Here is a 23,544-nt window from a genome sequence, read left to right as displayed (position 1 = left end):
GTTATGTATGTATCTGTGTGTATATATATATATATATATATATATATATATATATATATATATATATATATATATATATGTGTGTGTGTGTGTGTCAGGATATTTTAATATGTACAAATCAGAATAAGCATGTGTATTATATTATGTTACAATGAATGGCAATGTAACATTATTTCAACACTTCTCCAAAAACTTATGCAAAACCCCCAAAGTATAGAGTTTACTTACATTTGATGTGCTTTTCTAAATTTCTTTTGATGTGGACATCTTGACATCTTCGCCCCATATATACACCCAGTTTTATTATGCATATGTGACTATAGCTCTACAAATCTGGTAACAGAAGCAGGACTCTGTTTTCCATAATGCTGCGACATATGGAGCTAGTGGCTGGTGTTTTATATTACACGCTCATTAACACCACATGAGCTGTTTTGTGACGCTGACACGTAGCCTCAGTGAAGGTTAAAATGATTGATATCCTTACCTCTGCTTTATGTGAAAGTCTGATTTCAGGGCCAAATGAATTAGGAAGCTCATTTTATGGTCAGTGGTGCTTTTAAGAGCAGGCAATGTCAAAATGACTAACCGGTTAATCGGTTAGCCTCTTTTAAGCTAAGCTACCATCTGATATTTACATTTTGATAGCCTATAGCAGATTGAAAGGGGCAAATTTGTTCTGAATGTTAGCTTGTTTAAAATTATATTTTGATTGCTAAACTCAAGCAAGCCTTCAGATATGTTGCAAGGTTGCAGCTCTTTTCCAGCTGAATCGCCGTAAATGAGCTCAGACTCAAAGGCATAATGCATTCCATTGGCCTCCTGTAGTAGTGTTTTGTTAGATTTTTTGGGGGGTTCCTGGTTGTGCCGGCTCTCGACCGGTCTCATTACTGCAGCGGTTGAGCCAGCCGGCATCCATAATCAAAATTCAGTAGGTGTGCAGCTCCTGCTGAAACTCCTGGAGAGGGCAGGGGAAGAGCTGACATGCAGCTTCCTGCCTTGAGGGCTCTCTCTGCACGCTGGAACAGCCCTCGGGCTAAAAGAGCCATCCTGATGACCACGTGCTCTCCCTACAATAAAACATTCAGCAGCCTCGGCGTCTTATAGTCTGCTTTTAAAAATAAATACAAATTAAAAATGAAATCAGAAGAAACATGGCATTATATATGGACAGCACAGTAACATTTAATTACGATAAAAATATATAATTGTTATACAAAAAAATTACATGCATCTAAAAAGCTAAGTATTGAATACTGGTGTTTTTATACTGTACAAAAATATATAAAAGACTGTTTCCAATTTCCAATTATTTAATATTTAATTTCAAGAGTAATAATGTTATTCTCAATAAGAAAGTATTGTCAAACAGTTCACAATTAATCACATCCATATATATATATATATATATATATATATATATATATATATATATATATATATATATATATATATATATATATATATTATTTTTTTTTTATTTTTTTTTTCAGGCATATATTTCAGAAAAAATTTATTTTTATACATTAAATATATTTATAATATAAATTATTTGAATATAAATATAGACATGTAAATACATGTAAATATTTTCAATACGGTGTGTATGTGTGTTTATACACACACAGAACACACAAATATATTTTATATGAATGAAAACTTTGCATATTTGTGTATATGCATATTCATACTGCTGTTTCCACTATTTTTTTAAACACTATAAAAATTGCAGGCTGCATTTATTTAATAAAAAAAACACTAAAAAAATTACTATTGTGAAATAATATTACAATTTAAAATAACTGTTTTGTATTTTAATATATTTTAAAATGTAATTAATTCCTGTGATGGTAAAGCTGAATTCTTAGCAGCCATTATTCCAGTCTTCAGTGTCACCTCATCCTTCAGAAATCATAATCTTTGCTCACTTGTTTCTTCCAGAAATGTATTTATTTATTTTTTTAAGCAATGTGCGTGTGCACTTTCAGAAATAATGGTACAAAAGCTGTCACTGCGGTGGTACCTTTTCAAAAGGTACATGTTTGTACCTAAAAGGTCCATTTTGGTACCTTAAAACTACAAAGTGTACATATTAGAAACTAATAGGTACAAAAGCGTACCTTTTGAAAAGGTACTGTCCCAGTGACAGCTTTTGTACATTTATTTCTGAGTGTGTGTGTGTGTGTGTGTGTCTATGTATATATACACATACATACACACACATACATACACACGTTGGTATTTGTGGTAAATGGGGACTCTCCATAGGCGTAATGGTTTTTATACTCTACAAACTGTATGTGTTATTGCCCAAACGTTCAAAAAATGCATTTTTAGATCTTTAAAAAAAACAACAACACAGTTTTGTAAATTTTTATAAGTCTTTACGGGGACATCAGTAAATACCAACACAGGCCGTATACAATATGTGTTCTGACTTCTGCACTACACTGTGCTGCAATTCAAATGATTTTATTATTGTGTCAATTTAGCTGTTGGCGGGGCTGAGCGCGCACAAAAACAGGCGGAGGTGTTGACACCATCTGACGAACGCGGATTAGCCGTTTACAGAAGCTGTAATATGATAGGTCAAGGCACGGAGGCGCTTCCTGTGTGACTCCGGCTTGGAGTAATGAATGACTGACAGGAGAAGGAGAAGCTGCCAGTCGCCGGCAGAGGTGCAGTCTTGATGGCTGCCGCAGAGCGCCGTGGATCCCTTGATCACGGTGGGCCGCTCCCCTTTCATCCGCGCCCACAACTCTGCCAGGAAAAGCTGCTTTTCCTCCCCCCCCCACCTCCTTTTCGGTTTTTTATTCCCCCTAATTTACACATTTAAGACATTTTTTTATTTGCTTATTTGCAATTCTCTTTTTATTTAATTTTTTTGGGGGGGACTAGAGAAACTTCACTCCCACTTTCTCTCCGCCTGCCCTCACTCCCTCCCTCTCCCTCTCACTTTCTCTGACTAGGAGTCTTTCTCTTTCTTCTCGGTTTGCCTTTGGGCGATGAACTAATTTCAGGCTCTGTAATTGCAGCGTGTTGTACACCTGCCTGCTATTAATTCTCCCCCGTCATTCACTCTCTCCTTCTTAATGAGATATTATTGTAATTATTGTTATTATGGTGTTTGGCGTAATTAACGTGATTGATGTTGGTGCTAGGGGAGGGTTTATTTTGGCATTTGAATAGGGGATACTCTTCGATCAAACAAGACGGGACCGATATGCGCTGGTTCATTCCTCTAGTCATACATAATGGATCCAGTTGAAGGTTATTGTTTCAGAAATAACACATCCTCTTAAACTATCATTCACGAGTATGTGAATGAAACTGCAAGTTCTGGTTTTAACGGGACACCACTTCTAAGACTAGACTGGTAAAAGACCAAACAATGGGCAGTGTGGACTTTGTTTCGATTCGCTACTCGGAGTCTGTGAAATGCAAATATGTCCATCTTTTGAACGGAGGGCTGAAGCTTTTGCCCGGTCTGATTTTAGTCAATCTGGTGTGTTTGAGGGCGACAAAAAGTTCTCAGTCCATTTGATCCCAATCCAATTGTTTTGGTATTTTGTGGCTGATGGGAATACAAAAGGAGAAAAGGCAGAAGGCCCGGAATCAACGCTTCCAAGCACTGGCAATCCAATTAAAGGTCTGATAAGGGTCATATTAAGGGGTCTTCGTGCTAGAGGTTTTTTGTAGTCTGTGTGTGTATATTTGCATATATTTGCAAAAAAAAAAAAAAAGCAAATCTCAGAAATCATGTTTTTTTTTATTGAGCATTCCAATTTAACTGAAAACTGGAGGGTTGTTATGACTAAAAAACACCTACTAACAACTAATACAATGAAACAATAATAAAATATATAACAATAATAATAAAATATAATATAATATAACAATACCAAATATAAACAATAATCGCATAAGGTATCTGTTTCTGCAAATATTGTTTCAATTTATTTAATACCGTTCAATTTCCAGTCACTTAAACAGTTAAAGATGGCACTAGAAATACTATGGTCATGCTTTGAATCCCAGAGAAAGCAAAAACTGTTAAAAAAATGTAAATATGCATCATGAATTCTAATAATAATGCTCTTGTCACGCAAATTTTTATTCTGCTTTCACTGAAGTGTAAAAACTAGGCAGCACTATAGCTATGTTGTTATCTGTGTATGTATGAAATGGCTATAGTCAAGGCAATATTTCTGGACAGGTGTTAGATACCTGCTGTTTTAATAGGCAGATTCCCCTTGAGGTCTCATTATAGCCCAAAGTCTAGGGCAAAAGAACAACGCCTCAGTTCCCCTATAGCAGATGTCCTTGCTTCATATTTATGTAACTTTTAGTTGAAACCCTAGTCTGCATTCCATAAGTCCTGAAGTTTAGATACCCCAGACTTTAGGACTTAATGAACAACATATTTCAGGTTGCCTGGAGTTGCAGGCACCCTGTTCTTGACATTGCATGTGAGTGAATAGCAGGGGCTTTTGTTTGTTCTCTTCCCAAGCCATGGATCTTTGAGTGGGTGACAGCCATTTAACGCCACACGACCTGCGTCTCAAGAGCCACCGTCAGGGCCCTCTCCAATCCTGTTAAGTACAATTACCATTCATGCTCTTTCCATGCTGCTTTGAACCGCTCTAGCCCTGTGTCCCCTGCAGAGTTTGTATGTGGACAAGAAACACAAATTTTACTATCAATTTAAGAGTTTTAAAAACTCAAAAGTTGTCTTAAAGCCTCTTTAAAACAATCAAGAAGTTTCAAATGGCATCCAGTGATGATGGAAAGAATGAACTGTCAAGCGGGTAATAAATAAACATACAAACCAGAACATTCACGTCAGTTTTTAAGATCTTCAGAGGCTTTTTATTTGGTCAGTTCAACGTTGTGAGTCCTGTGGTAGTCATTTTTTTATCTTTTAAATATTCCTGTCATCATGTTTCCTCCCCAATAACTCCAGTCTTTCTCCTCTCAGAGTCTATTGAACGCCCCAGTGCATTCAATGGCGTTCAAAGAGAGAGCTGAAGAAAGGACGGCTCATAATGCTTAATAGGTGCTTTAGTAATTCTGAAGTTTTCATAGCTTAATCTTTTCTGAAAAGCTCTGCAGAGAGAAAAAGGCCCTGCAAATGGCCCTCAGAGTTAATTTGATGTGACTTCTGTACAATAAGGCCGGGCGGAACGCTAGAAGTCCATTCTGCCACGTTACCTTTTCTTCCATCCTCCTTGGACACTTGGAAACCGCTGCCTAAATGTTTCATAAGACGGCCTGTGTAAGCCACTCAAGTATTCTCTTCCTACAATGCCTACTTTAAGACTATTATTACACTGCTCTTGGGCTATAGGAGAGGTTACAAATAGCAAAGCTTCGGTCTCTCTTTGTTGCAAGTCTGGGATTGATTTAGCACAATTGGGAGAGTCGTTGTGTTTTAAACACACTCATTGTACGCCTCATTTCTCTCCTTTTGCCTTTGTTAAAGTCTCGGCTTCCATTTTTGTTGATAGCAGAGGCCCAGACACAGTGTGTGCTTACTTTGGCTATTGCATATGAATAGATAGCCGGCCCCATGAGAACACTTTACTTAGAGACTTTGATTGCTAGTGAGAATTTCACCAAGTGTAATTTTAAAAATGTGGAGTTTGCAAAAAATAATGATTCTTCACAAGAAGGTTTCCGTGATTGCATTCTCCCTTTTGCTATTGGACAGGAGAACCGAGATAGCTTCAGACTCCAAACAAAGAAAGCAAAGTTTTCATGTTAAGGAGTAATTAATGACTTTTTACAGTTGACTCTGTATATTAAGATAATGTCAGTTTTTACTTTGCCAAAGAAAATAGATAAGTTGCATGTCTTCAAAAAATAATGCTGTGTCTGCTGAATGAATCAAGGTTTTTTCATTCGTTAGTTGATTGAATGATTCTCATAAATGAATCAGTGTGTTGAGTGAATTATTCAATGACTAACTTACAAGGCAGTCGTGTAGTTTCTAAATGAATCTGTTTTGAATGAATGAGCTGGATGAATTATCACTAAACACAGTAACTTTGTAACCTGCAGAAAGGCTTACTGAAAAATCCCAACCACTTTAACTCAGCCAATTTTGCACAAAAATACACACTCCACATTCAAGTGGTATTGATTTAGAGATATGTTTTACACACATGCCTAGCAAGCGATTAGTTTTGGAACAGTCCCAGAGTTTCCCAAGCGGAAATGACCAGAAAATAAAGATTTTATCCTACAGACTAAACCTCTCCCGAGTGACTCTCCACCATTAATCAAGATCTCATTTCAGCACAAAACCTCAATCAATGAGGAAAATACCTATGATCCAGCTTTGGGGAACATTTACTCTTATGAGTAATAAATCACTTTATGAACCCGCTGTCTTTTGTATACTCGCATTACGAGCATTTCCCGTTTCAAATCAGGGATAGAAAAAAAAGAAACGTTAATCTCTGTATTCTCCTCTGTATGGCCTTATGGGGGTGAGGCAGAATGATTTAGGCTTCCAGTTGAGATACACATTCACTGATGAACCAAGACAAAGAAGTGAAGCCACTTCTATTTTCATTTTCTGCAAAAGAAAAATCTCTTTTCCTGTGAGCTTAGCGTGTGTTGGAGCTAGCATGTCTAGGTCACTCACCCTGGAGAAAACAGCTTGCATTAATATGCTGTAATCCAGTGTAATTAGTCAAATAGCCACACGCCAAACAGATTGTCACAGGCTGTCAGCTTTGGCAGGCTTGCAAGATGGTCCGCTGTCCCGCTGGCCAGCAGGGATACCACCGAGAGCACATACACGTACGTAACACCCACATGCTTCAGCTTAGCAATCAACCGCGGGTCATCAGGGGAGATCATTTTTGTTTGACTGCAACATAATGATCTACTTATTTCATCGTGTACACCTAAAAACAAAATGCACGTCTCAAAACCGAATCCAATCATCGATTACTCTGAAAAGATGGCGTAAATTGCTTTCACGAAATTGCAGTTAATTGCGAGATTTAACTGCAAAACTTGGTTTTACCATCAAATGAATTTAGTTCCCCCTCCGTCGTGTTCCTTTCAAGACTTCCTCCACCTCCATCTCTTCCTCATGGTGGGGAGCGATATGCAAAGTACGTGTGCGCATGAAATAAACACAGTCAAAATAATTATATCAACACCAGCCTTCTCCTCCCACTCCCGAAATCCTCTAGGAAGCGTTTGACATAAGTTGACGAGGGTTGTCCAACAGCCCCGTCAACGCCGCCCGGAAAACGTCTCCATGCGGCTCTGGATTAGCGAGGGTAAAAAGATTTAAACTATATAATTACAAGGGGATCAAGTGCAAATTATCTACCATGCTCAACAGCCAGATTACCCTCCACTGTTTCCATTTTACTTGCCCCTGAGGATGAAAGCAACACCCCTCCCACTCAACGCAGAGACTTCCTAGCATACGCTTTCTAGTGCCAGCAGCAAAGTGGTTTTTTTCTAAGATCTTACGGTATCGTGCAGCGATATTTTTTATGTGTGCTTCTCTAGCAGATTTTTTTTTGTTTTAGTTTAGTGTAGTTTAGTTTAGTTCTTTGTGACAAATCTAAAGGCGTGAGTGAGTATCTCTGAGGAAAAAAAATATGGATGGTGTGTGTTCCACAACAGTCGGATTCGACCGAAAGTCTCATTAATCTTAGAGTGCAAAGGCCTCTCATACTCTTGTGTCTAGATGCATTTGATCTAATATATATTTATTTAATCTATACACTTTGGATGGATTACTTAAACATTTGGGTCTGTTAGTGATTGCCAATTACGTGATAAAAACTGTACCTTGTACAGAAATTTAGGTTGTTTGTTTTAGATAATTTATTCAGACTTTTTAGATTACTTTTTAATCAAACTTGTAAACTTGGCATTAAATGCATATTAATATAAAATATATATTATATCAACTACATAAAATGCATAAATCTTTCCATAAACCATTAAATTCTAAAAATATAAATATTTAATTTGTTTACCTGCATGTCAATGACCATTAAGCCACACCAAACTGTAATGTGTTATTAAGGTATTGAATATTAACTTCCCCAGAGATTGTTTCATACATGGTGTTATTGCATGAGGGGAGTTTTGCATGACATTTATGCTAATGTGCTTAATGCTATTACGCAAAGTAGAATTGTTTAAGAGGAAATTTTAAAAACGAGAATTTAAAAAAATTGAGAATCAACAAATTACAAATTATGTGAATAATATGAAATCCATAAAAAAGTACTGTAATTATACAATTTTAAATACCCTATGTTATCTAGATTACATGTAATCAGTTAATACCCAGCTCTATCTACGCTACATCAATATGTACTTGTTACAACATTTAATTTCAAAACCATTGCCCTTAATAGAGACTTTGTCCTCCCTTAGCAGCAATAACAGCTCTGGAAAGGTTTTCCACTTTATGTTAGAAACATTGCTGCAGGGATTTCCTCACTCGAACAAGTATCATTGAGCTCAGCTGCTGAAAACCCATCCAAAAGGTGTTCAATGGGGTTCAGGCTCAAGTTTTTCCGCTTATAGTAAATCATCTGTGTATGGACTTTGTGAGAAGTGCATTTTGATGCTAGCAATAAAAGGTTTGTGCAGTTCTACAGAAAAATGTAAGCATCTAGCATAACCTGTTCTTTGGTAGGGATCGCTGTTTATTTTTTGGTTGAATAGTTTGTCTCTTTCAGTATCTACCCCTCTGTGTTTTTGGATGTGGAAAGCACAATGCTTTGTTTGCGACTTCTCTGTCAGGCTGAAGAGAGGCTATTCATCAGGCCAGCGCGATTCCAGTCATCTTAAGCGTGATGAGTCTCTTAAGAAGGGCCATTAGTGTAGGCTCAGCAAATAGACCCCAAAGAAAATTACACTCCGTCTTTTCAAAAAGCCCTTAACACAAGCCCTCTCAAGCTGTTTATCTAGATTAGTGTTAGCTGCGTGTGTACATATGTGCCTGCAGGGACATTTATAGGTTTCATTCTACTCATTGTTTCCTTTCGTAGCCATTTTGATTTTTGATGAGCTTCTCATTTCTCTGCGAAACCATTATTTAATGAAAATCAAAATAGCTCAAGCGCATCAAGATTCCACCATCTCCGGCATATCTGTTTTCACGGCATGCACAACCTCAAGAGTACGCCTCGAAATACGGCCATCGCAGCAAAACCATTATTGACAAACTGGGTTGGACATATTAGGCAGTGATCTGAGCAGCGAGCAGAGCTCATATTCATCCGTTTATCACCGCGGTCTCGCTTTGCGACTGAAACCGTGTCACCCCGACACACGCTCTCACACACCCTAAATGTATGTTGACAGTGATTATGCAAAAACCACATCCTCTTTCCGTAGATACCTGCTCTGGGAGCCATTCACCCTTTACTGGGGCTGAAAAATGGATTGCGTGAGGAGCGTCCAATGAGAGGCTTCTGATAATCTGAAGGAATTTTAAATTTTGCTTATTTTCACTCCTTAAAGCACATGTCACAAATAGAAGAGATCAGATGGGAAATACAGCCTTTGATGTGTGTAAGTGTGTGTGTGTGTCTTTTCCTTTCAGAGTGTTTTTCATCTTTTAAAAGGATCCACAGAAACTTCTGGTAAACAGTTTGAGATATAGATCGATGAATTTTCTAATCACGCTTTAGTTTTATAGTTTATTAATGTGGTTTTGAAAGAGCTCAGTATTTTTTCCTGCTTTTATTTTTTAAATAAATCAATTGTGCATTAACTTATATTCAATTATGCTCACCTGTGTTTCAGTTGCCGGCTTTAAAGTGTGTTCGGCAAATTATACTAAAGCAATATTTTATTAAATAGTATACTGATTATATTTTAAAATGCAATTTATGGCAATGCTGAATTTCCAGCAGATATTACTTCAGTTTTCAGTGTAATGTGATCCTTCAGAAATCCATCTTTAAATGCAGAATTTGATGCACAATTATTAATAGTGCTCTGAAACAATTAATCCCATCCAAAATAGTTAGTTTACTATTGTTCATTCAACTTAAAATCTTTTAGCTTTGACTCTACTCTAAGTTCTATCAACTTAAAACGTTTAGTTAAAATAGTTGACCCAACTACTTATTTCAAGTAAGTCAGACTTGAAAAGATAAGTAGAAATAGGTCAACTTACATTTTTAAGTAACATGGACTTGCAAAGTTTAGTTGGAATGCATCAACTTATATTTTTAAGTTATTTGTAGTACAATTTAAGTTCATTGAACTTAATGTGGCATATTTTCTAAACTTGCAATAGCACATTCAAGCAAATAAATAACATATTTTGTTCCATATAACTCACTTTATTGTCCTTTGCAAATGAACAAACTCTTAAAACTTGTTAAAAATGTCAAGTAAATACATTTACTTACAACTTTGTCCAAGCTCTCTAATGTGGAAGTCATTTCTATTTTGCCTTCGTATTTTTTTGATGGATACAAATACAAAAGGACTTGCTGCGATCCATCCACAAGATTGTGGAATTATGCGCTGACACTGACATCAGTATTGAATTGATTTAACACATCTTTCTAAAATTGTGGAAACAAATACTCTAGTTCAGTCAACTTACAAACTAGCTGGGTCAGTGACAACTTAATATGTTTAAGTTTATTTAAATTTATTCAAACAGCTAAAATGCGCAATTGTTTTTTACAGTGTATAAATACTCACACATGTATATATCTCAGAAAATGTTTATGTTTATATATTAAATATATTTATTTAGATTATGAATTATATGAATAGGAAAATAGACTTGAAAATACATGTAAATATGTATTTGTATACTGTATGTGTGTGTATTTATATATACATAATAAATATAGACAGAACACACATATATAGTATGCAAACACAAATGTACGCAATTATTGCATGCATCTTTTTGATTTATCTATTTGATTACAAACACTTCAGTCGTTTTTCGGAGCACATGTTGACCAAAAATAACTAAATTAGTTTCAGTGTGATGTAAATAAAGGTTGAAAGGGCAGCAGCAGCTCTGAGGAAGAACTATGTAAGTATGAATTTGGCAGCAACAAGGCTAGGTGAGAGGGCACACACACACACATTCATACACACAGTGGACAGACTGGAGTACACCTTGTCATCCTGTGCTACTTCTCGCGAAGCCAGTAGCCAACAACAGCCAGCGGTAAACAGTTCAGACCCCCACCTGTTCAGAAACAGAGCCTTTGGTAAAGACTGTCACACACTGTGCTGGTCTTTCCTCTCTACAGTGCCACAGCATGTCTGCTTTCAAACTCAACTGCCCCTTACAGGAGACACACTGTACCCCGCTTGCAGTAAAGGCCGTTTACAAGCTACAAAAATTGCTCAGCATTTTCGTAATGTGTCTGTTACTGCCGTTGAGTGGCAGTGATCGTTTTAAAGGTCTCTTTAAAGTTTAAACCCACCCACAAATAAAAATTACAGTCACTTCACTCATGACATTTCACAGCATTTTTGCACCTAAAACTATTGGTTCCATTATATAACTGATCTCTGTGTATTTATTAAGTTTTAATAGGCAATTGAGATTTGAGATCTGATCACGATTAGGTTAAGATTCAAATGGCTTCACAGTACATTTAAATGCAGTTGAAAAGTATAATAGTAGGAAGAATTCAAATATTTGTTATGTTTATAAACACTAGTGTTAACTAATTAGTGTTTCCCAACACTTCACAACAATACTACTACTTCCCAACACTTCACAACTAATTATTATTATTATTATTATTATCATTTTTTTTTAACAGAAGTGTCTGTATGTATATGGCTGTGGTACTTGTATATTTTTTTGTAGTTTTTTTTATTTTGTTTTAGCTGCTTGACTTTTTAAAACAATGTACATTGGTTTTGTTTTTGTTGTAGTTGTATTATTACATTATTATTATTAAACATTATTATTATTATTATTATTATTATTATTATTATTTGTTGAGCCTCTAATAATTTATTTTCAATGTAAGCAAGAGATATGCTCATACTAATATGATTACTTGCTTATTTATTTATAAGATAATTATAGTGTCTTTGTTATGTTATGTTATGTAATTTAGTTTTGATTTAAGTGTTTTATTATTTTTAGTAATAAAAAATGTATTAACATTTATAAGAAACACCAACAATACTACTACTACTACTACTACTACTACTACTACTACCACTACTTCTACTACTAAGTATTATTAGCACATTAGCACAAAAAAAGTCACATGGTGTGGAACAACATTTAGTTTAGTAAACAATGACAGAATTGTCATTTTTAAGCGCACTGTTCCTTTAAATGTTTCTATGTGCAGGTAAAATGACTGTTAGGCTGTGGGTTTGAACCTCTTTAGCTCATATATTTTCTCTCACACACCATAGGGAGTAGTCACCATTCTTGAGATGAGACAAGTGCTCTCACTTTCTGGACACATTTTCCCCTCTCTCATTCCACACACACACGCACGTTCAGTCCCAGCAGTGGAAGCCTATTAGACAAATCTGCAGAGAGCCCAGCAGAGGTGCTATGATGGCAGGTTGTCAGTGCGACAGACGACCGGCTTTATAAACATATCAGTCATGCTGGCTGTTCTATCCCCGGCCAGACTCAGCACACATTTGACACGGAGAGGGATTGCACTCATCTCTCGAGGGGCTGTGTGAAAAATTGTGTCCGGTTTAAAAATGACGGATCTTTTTGATGTATTCACCCCTGTCACAGTGTCTCATTCGGCGGGCAGTTCGGGGCGTCCTTTGAAGAATAGGGACGGTGAAAAAGATTTGACTTGGATGTCATGCTCAATAATTACTGATACCACAACAAAACGAGAAGAATTGTGGGGCCGGCCATCGATAGGGGTCCAGTGTTTACATACAGAATCCACACTGCGTTGACAACGTAACAATTGCATCATTCCGAAATCGCGCTGATGCAATAGATATGTTAAGATGCATCTGTTAGGAAGCTTTTCCAACCCTAACAGCTGCGTATACAGCAGACATAAGCATCCGAACGTAGGCTAGGTAGCTGTGTGTGCGCTGACAGGCCGGGAGCGGAGAGGTAAAAGCCTGGAGCCTGTTCCTGCTCGGCTGCTGCTGGTGTGATTAGATTGGGGCAGAAGCCTCCAGCTGGCAGGCCTGTCTGGGACCCGGGGCCGCTCGTCCCTGACACTCGTCACCATTGTGACACCTCTGACAGGCAGCGGACAGCCCAGCCAGACAGGTTCATTAAGCCCCATTTTTTACAGCTGGGCCTCCGTCCTTCTCTCTCTCTCTCTCTTTCTCTCTCCTTTTCTCCGCGATGAGAACAAAAAGACGGGGGGAGAATAACGACTGCACTTTGTCAAAGACCTCTGTGTCTACAGGGGCACTGGCTTGTTGATGTTTGATGTGCCAGCTCTGTTGTTATGACAAATTTTTTTCTGATGTGACCTATTTTGAGACGCTTTTTCTCCTGCAGTATCTTTTGTAGCCAGCTAACCCTTTGGCCTGCGCTTTGTCACAGGAAGAGACAGGCGAAGGCGTGTGTAGATGCATATAAATTTGAAAATATGTGCACTGATACAAAAACAAGTGTTGTATTGGTTTGTTAAGAGGTCCTGTTTTATTTTGTTTATTTTCTGTTTTTCTTTTCTTTTTCTTTTTTTTTTAAAGGTAGAGGTTCATTTTATTGCAAGCACCTGTCACATTTTGTTCATATATATATAAAGCAACTTTTTATTCTTAACAATTTTATTGGTCATTATTAGTAGTAATACTAGTAGTGTAATCATTACTATGTTAATTATTACTAACCCTAATGATTATGATAACAAAAATAGTTTATAGTTTAGTCTATAAATACGTATTTGTTTTCAGCATATTATTTTTGTTGTTGTAATTTTTATTATTATTAAAATATTGTAGTATATATTTTCTTATCATTTGATATTGATAATTGTTTTAAATTATTATTTTTATTCATATTTACATGGTTAATTTAATTGTAATTAATAAATAATATTAATCATTTTTATTAATATTTATCTACGTAATTTATTTTAAAGAATAACTATTATAAATTATTATTATTCAAATATGTATACTTTTTATTATTAGCATTAATAACAATTGTTTTTTGTTATTTATGGTTGCTTTTTTAAAATAGTAATAATTGTTGTTGTTATATTTTTTATATTATTTATTTATTTTGCTATAATTTTCATTAATACACATTTGTGTATTATAATTGTCATTTATATAATTGTAATTTTTTTGTTTGTCAATAATATATGAATAATAATATTATTACTGAGTTTTGGACACCCTTCCCCCAACACACACACACACACACACACACACAATCCACTGTTTTATATACAACCTTTATCTACTACAGCTTTCTGAGTTGTTTGGTCTGTATCAAAGAGGGGGCAAATCTATCTGTATATTTTTGTTGTTGGTGATGAGAGAGGGTACCTATGGTGGTGGTGAATGGTGAGCATTTTGATATAATCCATTTTTAATTAAGCCCCAGAGACCCAAAATTGACAGGAGGCTCTTCGGTGTCAGCATTGAATGTAATTCCAGAGAGAAATTAAGCAAAGCCAGCCTGCTTGGTAGAAGCTTTCTGTATCTCTATCAGCTTTCCATTCACAGTGACTGTATACAATGTCCCGAACCTTTCCTCACCTCTGCACCCACCCAGAATGGGCTCTTATCTATACGCCACAAGGCATTCTCTTTCCTGGGCTTGAAGTGAGTGAGCATGTCTGTGTGTGTGCATGTGTCCGTTAAAGCAGTGGTAGGTGGGGAAGGAGTTTGGCTTATTCTCACTTGTCAAGATGAAGCTCTTGATCCAGCATCAGAGGTCCCTTGGGGTCTCAGAGAAGAAACTCACTAATGATCCCCCTCTTGCCCCGGCCCCGTGTTAGTATTGATTATTTACGCCCGCCTTACGCCCGTAGGGACTGTGTTCCAACAGCACAGTGAGAGCGTCGGACCCACAAGAGAAAGATGTGTCAAAAAAATGGAGGAAAGGTGGAAAGACGGGCCTTGCATCATCAACAGAAAGCAGCGCCTTTTTAGAGATGCCTCCATTTTGAGCTAATCAAAGCCTGGCCCGCCGTCACTCAATGGATACCAGCCAGCATTTTTGACGGGAATGGAATGTTTCGCAGTGCTCCGTCAAAGTGGCTTCATGGCACGATGATTGGAGTGACAATCAAACTGCAACTACGGAATGTGTTTCCCCAGCAACGATCATAACACGTGTGACAACGTATTGAAAAACAGGCTGGAAAATCTGTTGGATTGCCGTTCGGCTAACTTATCTCTTTCTTCTCGCTTGTGCGTAGGTGCTGGTCTACTCCGAGGGGCTTCACGGCAAATGGATGTTCAGCGAGATCCGAGCGGTGTTCACCAGGCGCTTCCTGCTTCAGAACACAGCGCTGGAGATCTTCATGGCCAACAGAAGTAAAACTGCCTTGTGTTTTCCACTTCGTGAATGTATAAACATCGGCCAAGTATCTAGTTGGCTAATATCAAAGCCCTGCAGGGTACACTTTTGTACCTTATTTAACCCCAAAAGATGCATATTAGTATCTTAAAAGTTTATATTAATACCAAAGGGTTACATATTGGTACCTTTTGAAAAGACATGTTTTCCTGAAAACTTGCTTGGTGAGCCAGCTTTAAAGTGGAAGACAATTTACAATAAGGTTCAGTTTGTTAAGGTTAGCTAATGCATTATTAAGTATCAACTAATAACAAACAGTTTTTGATAGCATTTATTAATCTGGGTTAATGTTTGTTGACAAATTGTTCTTAATAGTTTTTGAGATTTGTAATACATTGAAGCATACACTACAGTTAAAAAGTTTGGGGTCATAACATCTTTTGGTAACACTTTATTATGAGACCGTTTCTGACTATTAAATAGTTGCTTATTAGCATGCCTGTTATTAACATTTTGGGTATTTATTTTTTACTTATCCAGAAATATTAAAAACACATAATTTGCATAATAATACTTCTTAGTATTTACTGTATGTTTACTGTATTAATCAGTATATATGCAGCATATATTTTAAGTATTGCTCATTATTAGTTCATGATACTTAATGCATTAACTGATCATATCTAATCTTTTATGAATAACTTCCCCCACCCTGTATATGTTTAGGTCAAGGAAGACTCTGAATCTGAGTGTGGTATTTGATATCAGAATTCAACAAAAAAGCTTTTAACCAATTTTCCACTGATTCAGTGCTGGCAGAGATTTATAGTTCTTTATTGTGCAACACACACTCTTAAAAATAAAGTTACAAAGGGTGTTTTTGCAGTGATGCCATAGAAAAACTATTTTTGGTTCCCTTTCAGTGAACAGCTCCTAGAACAACCATTTTGAAGAACATTTTAAAAATCTAAAGAAACTTTTTTTGACTACTGTATAAAGAACCTTTTTCTGCATTTAAAAAGTTCTATGGATGCTCACGGTTCTTCATAGAACCATTGAAACCAATAAAAAACCTTTGTTTTTAAGACAGTAGTGTGATCCCATTAGCCTTGGTAGACTAATATCCTTCTGTGCTAACTTATCGAGGTTCTTTTATTTCTATAATAATTTCTGTTATTTCCATAAGATTGAGAAGAGTGTGAGACCGAACGATCGCTAAGCAGCATTTGTTTACCTGTTCTGAAGTCTTTGTACTCTTTGTGGAAATGTTTACTCATATTTGGATGTACTGTACTGTAGGCCCTTGTTTAACATGTGATCTCATTCCCTCCCTCAGCGTCCGTCATGTTTAACTTCCCCGATCAGTCCACAGTGAAGAAGGTGGTCTACAGTCTTCCTTGCGTTGGCGTCGGCACAAGTTACGGTCTTCCACAGGCCAGGCAAGTCTGTTTCTTGTTCCATGGAACACCTGCACGTGGTTGCCATTCAAAATATTGTTCAAAACAATGTTTACTTCGTCTTTATTTTGTTTAAAACTTTAGCATGATGACCACATCAAATGTCAGAAACGATTGATCCTGAATGTACTCCTTTGCTGTGCAACTGTTTGGAATACTTTGAGGTAGAGGTAGTTACTTGTGGCATGGGTGTCCCGGACTGAACCTACCAAATGATCCCATATTCTGTTGGGGCTTTCAGCTTGAAGCCCACGCTAGTCATAATAAGTGCATTAACATGTAGAGATAGTATAGTACTAAAAAGATAGCTATGCCAGTGAAATCTATCTATCTATCTATCTATCTATCTATCTATCTATCTATCTATCTATCTATCTATCTATCTATCTATCTAAATGGATGGATGGATGGATGGATGGACAGTTGATTTATACCTGGCCAATCAAAAATTTGAGTAGTTAAATTGAGTGTATGAAAAAATGCAATATGGTTTAGCGTGTTTTTTTTTTCACAAAGACTGTCTGTTGTTTTCTATAGTTTTCCATCGATATAAAGGTGTAAAGTTTAATAATAATCAAAAGGAAAAATATTAGCATTATAGTTGTACAGCTGTGTATATATATATATATATATATATATATATATATATATATATATATATATATATATATATATATATATATATATATATGTATATGTGTGTGTGTGCATATAATTTAGAAAATCTGTCAACTGGTGCTTCATTATTTTCACGAATGCATTTCTGGTATCATGGCTAATAAGAAGTATTTTTCAGTATTCTTTTGTTCTTAGTCAGAATAAGTGCAAGGAAGGTGTTCATAATTATTCAAAAAACACGTAAGAAGTACAAGTAAAAGACAAGTCCTACACGTGGATGAGAATGCCAGAGAGAGGTCCGATTCAGGCGCTGCACCAGAAATCTCTCTTGTTCTCATATTTTTAGCATGTGTGCTGCGTATACTTCAAGAGCAAAGGCGCATTATGGTCATCTGCAAAGAATCTCTTTTGCTGGAACTGATGCATTCATTACACACCACAGTAAAGAGCGTGACAGCCTTGCGTGTGTGAGCTGGTGTACTCTTTTGTCTTTTTTTGGAAGCTAAATGTTACAATGTCATATTTTGAGTTATAATCCATCTGCGGAACAAGCCAAGTCCACAATAATCAAAGTAAATGAAAGCAAATGTCGAGTTGGACTTGAGCCCTACTTATTGGTACAGTTCTGTGCTTTTTTTTTTTTTTTTTTTGCAGGCGGATTTCTTTGGCCACCCCTCGTCAGCTCTTCAAGTCCTCTAATATGACTCAGCGCTGGCAAAGACGCGAGATCTCCAACTTTGAGTACCTGATGTTTCTCAATACCATTGCAGGTCAGGTATTATTTGCCCGTCAATCCTGGTTATTTAAATGGAAGCAATGTGGACTATTTGCAGTCACGTTCAACACTCTTGATTTGACAGGAATAATAATTTTCATCTGCATATGTATAAATACTCACACATTCATGTATACTGTATATTTAAGAAAATGTTTATCTATTTAATGTATTTATATATAATAATAAAAATATTATAAATAAATACATGTAAATATACATTATATGTGTGGGTGTTTATATGCATATATATGCCTAACGAATATGTACAGTACACACACACACACATATATATATTAAACTTTTTTTTGGATTTGATTAATCGTGATTAATCATTGACTTTCACTAATTTCATTTCATTACATTATTTTGCTATTAACAGTTTGTCTTTTCAAACAAAAAGACTGTCTGCTATCTACCGTCTTTCCCCTCATTATTTATTTAGAAGCCGTATTTTCTTTTTATACTCAGACGCTCTATTGTTGCACAAATGCGAGAGCCGCGGACTCTTTGGGATAATTAGTGTGTCTCTGTGAGTGTGTGCAGAGTTGAAATATTCTGTTGCAAAGTCTCTGATGTGAACTAGTGAGAACTCTCTCGCGCACACACACCTCCTCTTGACACTGAAATGTGTCATCCCTGCTCGCGCTGCATATTCATGCATATTTATATTTAGCTCCGGCGTGAGTTCGAAACATTATTGTCAGCTAATTAGATGTAAGGCAGAGTTGGAACGGGGTAAAATTCATTAAAGGCAGGAGTGGTAATGACCTGTGCTGACAGAGGTGTCAGTGAAACCCGGGCCCACCGACAGGAGAGAGAGAGGGGTGTTAATGTGAAGCCGGTCCGCTCCTAATTAAACACTATTGCGGTGATATTAACATCTTCCACCCGGGCCTCGGTCCTGTCAGCTCAACCTCCCCTCATCTCAACCTTTTTCCTCTTCTCGGCCCCACTTCACCATGTGGCATTAACCTGGTTAATCAAGTCTACCTCATCCTAGACTGGGCCTATCTCAAGATCATTATACTCAGGGTTTGGGATGGGATGGATTTCGTTAGTGTCAGTGTTTGTATCAGTATAACGAAAGACTGTGCTCCCCATTTATTTATTTATTTATATTATTATTTGTTATTGTAGTTTTATTTATTTAATTTAATTTTAGATTTTATTTTTATTATTTTAGATTATTATTTTAGTATTTTTTGTGTATCTTTAATTTATTTTTATGTATTTATTTAGTATTATTTTAGATGTTTTTTAATTATTTTATGTATTTGGAAAAGTAAAATTACCAAATAAATAATATATAAGTAATATAATTAACTAGTAATATTACTTAAAATAATCAGAAATAATAATATAATAATTTTAATCATAATTTAGGATATAGACAGAGTGATATAAAAAAGTACTAAATACATACTACAATTTAGCTAATCAAAATTACAGTTGAATTTATATCATATAAATAAATTTCAGGGTAATTAATGTTTGTTTAATTAATAGCATTTAACTTAAACTGTTCATATTGTATTAAACCACTTGAGGGCTTTTTAAAATGTGCAAGTGTTTTATCTGTACTTTCCAAGAGGTGGCTGTTTAAGAGGAAGATTAATGACAGTCGTTTGTGATGGGTCTAGTAATTAGCCCACACACGCTATCATCTCCAACCATCATGACAGGCCTGAAGAACCCAGAACCAAAGCCCAGATTGTCCAACTCTCCACATGCTCACATTCTCAGGCAGTTTTCGGAGCTGAAACGCTCCTGTGGGTTAGCATCACCTCAGAGGATTTTTACTAAGGTCAGGATCAGTTTTAATTTGTTCCCTTCCTGAGTTCCACAGGAAATACCAGGCTTCCAGTCCTTGTCTGAGTAATCGCACTGTAAAGAAGAAATAGCCCCAGTGTATCTCTTCTTTAAGAGCTTCTATATATCAGCATGGCTAAGCTTCAGTGGCGTCCTTACAGCTCCAGATCACAGCGGTAGCCAGACAATCTGGAAACTTCTCTGTTCACACAGCAGCACAAATCACGCCAGCACCTTTGCAATATTACAGGGCTATATATCAGATTGGCATTTCCCAAAAATCAAAATCTTAAGGTTTATCTAGCAACAACTTTTTTTCATAGAAAATCCGATGTATATGTATATTTAAAAGTAAAATATAATATTATATATTATATATAAAAAATATTTTATATATATATATATATATATATATATATATATATATATATATATATATATATATATATATATATATATATTATAATATGAATAATATGAATAATAATATATCATAATATTTTATTTTTATTTTAATTCAGTATTCAATATTGTGTTTTTACTTTATTCAAGAAAGAGAGAGAATAAATAAAAGGTAGAATTAAATAAATAATTAAGATCAAGATTAAGACTGAACTAATAAATTATTGGATTTAAAAAAATGATATATAAATTAATTCTATGCAATAAATTACTAATTCTATAGAGGTATAGTAAGACAAATATAGATAGATAGATAGATAGATAGATAGATAGATAGATAGATAGATAGATAGGCACTTGTGACCATAGCCTGACCATAGTTAGCATCCATAGCCTTTTATGAGGCTTACATATCATATATCCAGTGAAGACTGTCATCTGATAGAAATTATAATGCCTTTAGAAAAGAGACGAGCCATTTTATAGCTCTCTCTCATGATTGGTTCTCCTGTGACAGTTCTTACCATCTGAAATCCATCTTCCTAGTAGCAGGGAAACGCAGTTGAGAAAGAGAGAGACAGAGATAAGGAACGATGAAGAGAGAGAAATGGAAGGAGAAAAAGACAAAGCCACATCTGGCGTCTATTGCATTGCCGCATATGTGCTCAGTCATGGATACTTCATATAGGTCTCCATGGTTACCACAACTCTCTGGCCAATCAGAGGAGCGGCCTGACTGTGCCACAGGGAGGGGTGTCAAGGGTACGGTGTCATCTTCTAGAAGAATTTGCATGCTTTTAATTACACCCACGCCACAACTTCACCGCACAATTTTCACTTTCAGGAAACTTTAACTGAGGAAGTAGCACCACCAAACCTTTTCTAACCCTCCTCTGTAATACAGTCATTAGGCTCAGTGACAGACAACCACACCAACATCTGCCTGTTCATCATGTTGAAAACTCTATTACTGTACATGTTATTATGGAAACCTGAGTCTTTATCATCTCAGCACGCAGTGGGATATGATGTTTGTCATTACACGCCACACGCTTGTTTCTTGCTTTTTATAAATGAGAGAGTCGTGTCTTCAATCATGTTATCAAATGATGCATTTATGATGTATTCACCAGGAGACAAGCATATAACCAGTCATGAGCCCTATAAATATAACTTGGACAACAAAATGATTAACTGCATCCGTCTGTCTTCTAGTAATTTCACCTTCACTTTTTCAGGAAGGACATACAATGATCTGAACCAGTATCCTGTTTTCCCTTGGGTCCTCACAAACTACGAGTCAGAAGAACTGGACCTCACAGTTCCCGCCAACTTCAGGGATCTTTCAAAGGTGAAACACATATATATCCAGCTATCCTTCTATCTATCAATCTATCTCTATTGTTCTACCTATCAATCTATCATTCTGTCTATTGTATTTGTATTTGTACGTAAGTGATTTTATATACACAGAAAACCTATTAAATACAAGTAAATGTATATTACTTTAGCGTTTCAAATAATTATAGTATAATAAATATAGTATAGTATATCATGTGATATTGTGTAGCTTGTCAGTGATCTACTTCCCTGTATATTAACTGCTGCTCCATTTGAAAACATTGGTGATACATATACATATGCTACATATATGTGTATATATATAGATTGGACAGTGACAGACCATATTGTTTTGTGATGTGGACTCTGCTATTGTTTAATATTGGTAATGCTTTTAAACTGTATCTTCCTCGTTATCGCTATAGTTGTCATCCACGGTGTTTAGTCTTTTAATGGCTTCACCGATTCTTGTTCTAAATATGCCTGACAAGTTTTTTTTTGGTATATAAACCATGTTACACCGGATGACATTTTAATGGGTGTCTTCTGTAAATAATGGTAAAAATGTATGGTGGTCATATTTTAGCTCAGAAAAAAACAATACTAATGATCTAACTTTTGTTTTGATGCTTGAAAACCCCTGAATATTTAGGATGGTCTGTGTTTTCCCTTGGTATCTTTAGTCTTGTTTCAGATGCAGCATACACTCACAGAATTAATGGTTTTAGGTTTGTATGCTTTAGAAGTAAATCATTTGCATTTCTATCTCCACTTCTCCTCTATAGCTTCATCAGGTTGTCACATTTTGTCTTTCTCATTCACTCATTTGCTTACGTTTACATCTCACAGGCTCACTGACCTGAAAACAACCACAATCCTGTCTGAGCGCATCTTTCTCTCTCTTCCACACCCACTCCTATCCTCATTTCCAAACCGTTTCTAAAACTGCAGACTAGAAGACTGTTGTTTTGCTGTTTTCTCCACAACCATTTGTGGAGAGTGTCTAAGTGGCCATTTCTTTGTCGGAATAAGTTTGTGGAAAAGATCTAGTGCTGTTGACTATGTTTAACCTCAGCCAAAATACTTACCCTTTCTGCATTCAGCATCAGTAATACCTGTTTAAAATCCTTCTTCCTACAGCGCTGTAGTCCCTGAACATGTCAGCGTGGCACCAGGTGGGCAGAGGAAGCCCCCTGGCCTGAGGAAGACAGTGATGTATTGTAATGTATGCTTGTGACATCCACCCTGTGCTGTTTACCAGCTTGAGCTGCCTTCATTAGCAGGAGTTCACAGGCCTGCGGCCGTCCTGACGCATGTCCTTGGCCAACCCGGGGCTCTAACCTCTGAAGGTTCAATGCTGCTGAAACAAAAACGGGGGCTTTAACCTCCCTCCTGAGTCTCTTGCTGTGAAGACCCCTGCCTTTGTTCAATAATGTATGGAAGGGTGTGCAGCCTCGGGGGTGAATGTGTGTAGGAGGGAGTGTGTGTTATTGTAGATAATGAGGTAGGCGGCTTTTTTTGGCTTTGTGGTGATTATGCTTTGTTCGGTTGGTCTTCTTTTTTCCGGTGATGTTGCCAAAATTTGTGTTCATCCATGCTACAGATTGGTGGCAGGGTTAGGCAAAATTCAGAACGGAAGAATTGGCTTACTTTGAATTCGTCAGTGA

At 36.4% G+C, this 23,544-nt stretch overlaps 1 protein-coding gene across 16 annotated transcripts in view; it reads left to right on the top strand.

The window, feature by feature from the left end:
- Nucleotides 1–23,544, top strand: part of nbeab (neurobeachin b) — a 242,452-nt gene that overhangs the window by 176,085 nt on the left and 42,823 nt on the right. For all 16 annotated transcript variants that reach the window (XM_043258653.1, XM_043258656.1, XM_043258668.1 and 13 more), the window contains 4 exons: nucleotides 15,372–15,489; nucleotides 16,809–16,911; nucleotides 18,202–18,317; nucleotides 21,775–21,887. In XM_043258653.1, coding sequence (XP_043114588.1) covers nucleotides 15,372–15,489; nucleotides 16,809–16,911; nucleotides 18,202–18,317; nucleotides 21,775–21,887 — 450 coding nt within the window. The remainder of the gene's footprint in view (nucleotides 1–15,371; nucleotides 15,490–16,808; nucleotides 16,912–18,201; nucleotides 18,318–21,774; nucleotides 21,888–23,544) is intronic.

This window comes from Puntigrus tetrazona, chromosome 15 (genome assembly GCF_018831695.1).
Source record: "Puntigrus tetrazona isolate hp1 chromosome 15, ASM1883169v1, whole genome shotgun sequence".
NCBI classification, from domain to species: Eukaryota; Metazoa; Chordata; class Actinopteri; order Cypriniformes; family Cyprinidae; genus Puntigrus; species Puntigrus tetrazona.
Note: the sequence above shows the minus strand (reverse complement) of the source record. Positions and strands in the feature narration are given on the sequence as shown.